At 39.1% G+C, this 6,000-nt stretch overlaps 1 protein-coding gene across 2 annotated transcripts in view; it reads right to left on the reverse strand.

Annotated features, from left to right (window-relative positions):
- Positions 1-3,233, reverse strand: part of LOC117396969 (SH2 domain-containing protein 3C) — an 89,086-nt gene extending 85,853 nt beyond the window's left edge. For both annotated transcript variants that reach the window (XM_059005651.1, XM_059005650.1), the window contains exon 1: positions 3,102-3,233. In XM_059005651.1, the coding sequence (XP_058861634.1) occupies positions 3,102-3,120 (19 nt within the window). In that variant the 5' untranslated portion in view covers positions 3,121-3,233. The remainder of the gene's footprint in view (positions 1-3,101) is intronic.
- Positions 3,234-6,000: the final 2,767 nt, after the last annotated feature.

A 6,000-nucleotide genomic window follows, 5' to 3' on the forward strand; every position in this document is an offset into this window, starting at 1 on the left:
GGTGCTGCCTTCCAGGGAACCTGGAGGATATTGGAGGCTCGCTCCATACGCACTCGAACCGAGCTTGATGGAGGGGTAACACCAGTCTCTGAGGCCACCTCGGAGCTGGGACCCGTCTCTTGGGTCACTTCCTGGACTTCTGTCTCCTGCTGCTCTAAAGTCCCCATCCCAGGAAGCCGTGATCGAGATCTTGTCCTGGTCCTCCTCGCTCATTGCCTCGTCTCGGTCCGAGACGTCCACGACCGCCGGTGAAGGTGGGGTCGGTACCGGAGCAGGTGTCGGAGCAGGTGTCGGAGGCTGGGGCAAGAACAGAGAGCTGCTGCCTGACCAAATACTCAAGGACCTGGACCATCTGGTTCTTCAGGTCAGAGATATCCTTTGCCTGCCTGGCTGGCTCTGGGACACCGAAGGAACCGAAGCACCGAAGGAACCAAGGCTCTGAGGCACCGATGCAGGGAGCGCCTATTCATTTTTTTTAATGGAGCGCAGTTGCACAGGGTTTCAGCTCAGTTCCTCAAAAGCTGAGTTTCTGATTCCGGGGAAGTGGCAAGCCGACTTCCAGCAATAAATTGCAGCGGAATTAGCAAAAAAACTTGAAGTGAGAGCTCTTTTACAAAGAAACAATCACGCAATTGGAGAGGTTCGTTATACCGACCTTACCTATCTGATTGTGAGAAGCAGGGTTGCCAGATGCCACTCATAAAATCCCCCTATTGGAGAATTAATTTCCTCTTATTTTCCCCCCATTTACAATAATTCAGGTGTTGCTGTAATTAACTAAAATATTAGGCATCACTAAGAAAGTTTTCTAGGCAGTCCTCACTGCTAGAAATGCTTTAAATGTGGCTTGTGAATTTCTGGAGTATATGTGTAGTAGGCTGAAAGCAATCTTGTCCCCTCCACTGCAAGCCATATTTAACATCCAGGAGGCTTCCTGACTTCACTGACTTACAGCTTTGACTTCACTGCCTTCACTGACTGACAGCCTTGAGAAGGCATAGACAAGGATGATTAAAGCATTCATGACTCCTGTATATTTTGTGTGCTTTGTCAGTGTTGTTAGATAATTGAATAAACTGTATCATTATTTATGAGGCATTGTTAAATTTAACTAAACCATAAATGCAGTAGATTTCTTTTTTTTTTTTTTAAATGAAGCAACTTCTGTATATTTGTTTGTCAAAAACTAAAATTTTAGTTTGGATTTTCCTTTAAATACCAATGCTTCTCTACCACAATTAATTAAATAATTAATTAATTAATTAATTAATTAATTAATTAATTAATAATAATAATAATAATAATAATCTACTATATTCAATGCAGTGGGGGAGTGTGCGTGTGTGGATGGGGGAGAAGTCAAGTGTAAGGCGGGACTTATGGTAAAAGGCATGTACTATTGACTATTGCAGTAGGCCACTGTCAGAAGGCAGGGTTAATATTTTTAAAATACTTTTAGAACACTATGGGAAAGCCCCCTATTTGAAAAATATTTTCCCCCACGTTTTCCCCCATGCAAAAGAGAACTTAATCTCCGCAGAGTGACTACTTAATCCCTCAGTAGGCGGGACCGAGGACGTTACTCACCAGAGGAGCCTGTCGGCAGCTCTGACATAAAATGCTCAGTAAATACCTGACCTGTGGCAGGCATATCCCAAAAGTATTGTTGTTGGTCGTCTTCGAATTGAAAGGGAACTATAGGGGTCGATTGCAGTGTACTAGTGACATAGTCCGCACCAAGTGGACTAAAATGCGGTCTAGCAAATCTTGCAGATCTGTACTAAATTAGTCCTGATGGCAGCGTACCAAACAGATAATCCTGAAAATTGGTTTAGCTGACATGAACAAGTGGTACAAGTTAGACCGATAATGAGGACTAACCCATAATAAGCCATTACAAAATGCGGATGGAAAGTCACAATTAAAAGTGTAAAGACAAACTCAGACATTTACGTGCACAATGTCATTACTAGCATTTGATTAAAAAAAAACGGCATTGAAGATACTGAACCACCAAAAAAGTCAGAAATATGAAATGGTATGAAAAAAGCAAATAATACAGATATTAATGATACAATGGTAAAAGCGTTTTTATTACATTAGGCGTGATTCGGGCAAACACATTTAAGTAAGAGTACACCTATATTCATAATATAATTGTAGCCTTCTACATGTCTTTGTATGGACATTCCGCACACGGATCATACTTGCATTTTAACTTGCCGGTAGCCTATTGCTGCTTCACAATGAACGTTAAGTTCTACATGTTGTTTATATTTAATACACATTACACTTACATTTCAGGTTAAATTGAATACATCAAGCGTGCTGCTGTATTATTATTTAAATACACAGTAACTTATTGTGCAGCACTTTATTAAAATGTTTACAATATTTTAATGAAAAAAAAAACTAAACCAATCTCTTCAGAACACTTTGTTACTCAACCATAATAAAAAAGGAAAAGGGTGCCACATTGCTATAGTAGTTTATTTAAACTACCGTATACATTCTCTACCTAAGAAAATGAATAATTGCTTAATATAGTGTATCAACAATATATTAAGGTACATTATATCATTATATAGTGCAATTGTCAATTTTATTAAGGATAGTTCTGTGACTCGGAGAGCGAACCTTACTGAACCCTTTAAAGGTTTCATCTGAGGTTCCAAAGGCTTCACTTTTCACTTCACTAGTTTTTAGACACCATTTCAGAGAATAAAGGCACTCTCTTCGTGTTAAAATGTGCTATACAAACGTAGGACGTGCAAGCAAACTAAATTAGTCTTATACTTCATAGTTCTAACTTAGTCCTCCTGAACAGGATCACCTCACGTCCGATTTGGTACGCTGCAATCAGGATCTTGTTTAGTCCGATTTAGCGGATGATCCACCTGTGATGATTAACTTCTGGTACACTGCAATCGAGATTAACAAGTGTAATAACTTTAGTCCAAGCAAGTGGACTAAACCTGCTTAATCCGCTAGTTAGACGAATCAAGTGGACTAACTTTGGTACGCACAATCGACCCCTAGCACTCTTATCAGTTCCCCGTTGTAATCAGTGACTATGTTAATAAAGAATGGAAGTGACTTACTTAGTTTTCGAAAGCTCATGTTGCTGGTCAGTTTGGTTCCTTGGTACAGTTAGTAATCTTTAAAAACAGATCCTCTTCTCTCTCATTTCCAAAGTGACATGCTTAAAGTGTTTGCTCATAATTTGACATAAAACCCACATCCTGATGCACTTCTGCTAAAATGAAGGCGGTTCCAGTGGGTTTCGATATTATAGCTAGGTAGAGACTAGTTGTTGTACAACCTTGCCCTCAAAAAACAACAAAAAAACATGCAGTGGAGTTGGTAAACTGTAGACGTCCGAAAGCATTCATGAAGTTTGGGTGATTTCATGACTTCATGTCTTGGAAAGCTATTTTTATCCTCCATTTATACACTAGTCTGATGTCACGTTATAGTTTCAATTGGGTCTCCCCTTATATCAGGTTAAACTAGCATCATAATTTTATTGTTTGCAATGCTTTCTCCAGCATATAAGGGTCTCTCAAGCAGAAACTGCTACTTGTCACAAATTGTGTGTTGATTTTATGATGTGGACAGCTGTTTCGACAATTAAAATAGATTGAAGAACAAAGAAAAAAACACCAGTCTGTTCCATACTATGATATCAGGCATCAATTTAGCCAAAAATAAAAAGATAACTCGTTATAAACAGTTTCCCTAGCTTCGCTTTAACTGTGCTGTCAGAATGTCATAGTGGAGACATGGCAGCTAGTCTTTAGATTTCATTAGCACAGGGTTAGCTGAAGACCCCACAAGGAACATTGCAATAGCTCTGGTGCGACCCCACAAGGAACATTGCATTAGCTCTGGTGCTTCTCAGGCTGGGGAGGCAGGGTCTGTTCCTCTTCAGTGCACTCCAATATTAGTTAAGTTTCACTAGTTTGGTTTTCCTTCCCCTTGGTTAAATTGCAGTTGGTGTAAAGACCTTAATACATCACAAAACGTTCAGGAGTGTTTTGTGGAACATTTTGTTAATGACCAGTTTTCATTGAAACCCATTTCAACGATCCCATATAAAAGTGTACCATGGTAAATGCTCATGGTAATTCTGAATGGTTACCATGCTTTTTCCATGTACATTTACCATGATTGATGTTGGTGTTTACCATGCTTACACTTTGCTATGCTTTTATCACGGTGTCCTCATGACGTTCTACTCATGGAAATGTATCACATGAAGACTGAGCTACACCGTCAAGCTTGACTTAATAAATGACAGTCTTTTTCAATGTCTTCTTTTTCAATGACTTCAAGGACAGTCTTCTTTTAGAATTGTACTGTTGATATTTCAATTTAATACAGGCCTTATGCCTTCATACCATTGTTGAAAATGTATTTCAATCACATTAATGCTCCGCAATTAATTATGTTTATGAAACAGATCACATGAATTTGCTCCACTCATCAGAGCCTCAGTGTTTAATAAGACTTTAGCATTAACGGTTATTTTTTTCGCTTGACAGCTTCCTGCCTGAACCCTCACCTACATGGCAATGGTTGAGCATAAGGCAAGATGCTTCTGTCTGACGTCATATTTTCCGAATAGCATTTGTGGTTGACCTGCTTTCTACATATGCTTTTCCTGGTGTCACGGAAATTGTGTCAACTAAAACACTTTATCTGCTAAGCAAATGCGTAGGTGTCCCAGTGCAACACACTCACTTTAACAACGTGGGATGAAAACACTTTCAAGTGAGGCTTTTAATTAGGAGTCACTGTAATTACTTAGGCCATGTTATAAAGGATGGAGAAAAACTACAGAAACTAGCTATAGAGGACCAGCATTTATGGGAGATCTAGGATATTAATAAAAAAAGGTTGAAAAATGTCAAGCACTCACCAGACACCAGGGTTCATGCTTTCATGTTTTATTTACAAAAACGGAATTGTGCTAGAAGATTCGAAGAGGTGAATGCAGAAAAAGAGGCTTGTCTTCTTGTTTTGAATCTTCTAGCAGAATTCAGTTTATGAATAAAATATGAAAGAATGATTGTTAGTGTTTGGTGAATGCTTGGCATTTTTCATTTGTATTAATGTCTTGTGCCTTTAGCACCACAAAAAAAACATTATATACAATTTGACAGTGTGCTCTATCTTTGAACTAATATCTAGGGTATTGCCAGAGCTATCGCAGCTGTTTCAGCACCTTTCAAATGGCTTTTCCGGACAGCTCTGAACAATCACACATACAAAACAATATTATAAAGTGTTGCAGAACACCTGCAGTGCTTATGAAACGCATTGCTGTGCTGTATCCTGTGTTGTCCGTATTGCAGCAAGTTGTTTTTCAACAATTGTTTTGATATGTTTTTATTCACACATCATAAGCACAGTACATAAACTAGAGAAATTATTTTTTAATCTTTTACTCAAGAGCGTTCACCAGGAGAAAAAGAACATTTCTTCTGAACATCGCAGTGCATCCAGTTCATGCTCCCTCCTGGCGAACGCTCCCGAGTGAATGCTGAGAAACGTATAGCCCAGTTTATTTAAAAATGTCTAGAGTCAGAGTAATGTTTAAAATGGTAATGCCGCGATGTAGACAACACAGGGCACAGCAAAGCTAACCTAATGTCTTCCTTGTAAACACTGCAAGGTGTTCTGTAACACTTTCATAGCTGTGAATATATTAGAGATTTGTATTTATGTTGGTACAAGTTCCTACTACAATAAAAATGGGGGCCCAGTGTTCCAGGATACTTTGCTGTCTACATGACACAGTTCCTTATATGTTTTTACCTTATATCTTCTTTTTTAATTTTTTTAATTTAGTGTGTCCAGTTATAATCTTTCCCAATTTGGCATGCCCAATCGTTTTTCTTCACCGCAGCAATTCCCCACATGGCTCAGGAGGCCTGAAGATCCAGTGGACGTCCTCCGATCCCACGACCAAGCCAGCTTCCTTTTTCACCCAGGAAC

The sequence above is a fragment of the Acipenser ruthenus genome, chromosome 31, assembly GCF_902713425.1.
Source record: "Acipenser ruthenus chromosome 31, fAciRut3.2 maternal haplotype, whole genome shotgun sequence".
NCBI lineage: Eukaryota > Metazoa > Chordata > Actinopteri > Acipenseriformes > Acipenseridae > Acipenser > Acipenser ruthenus.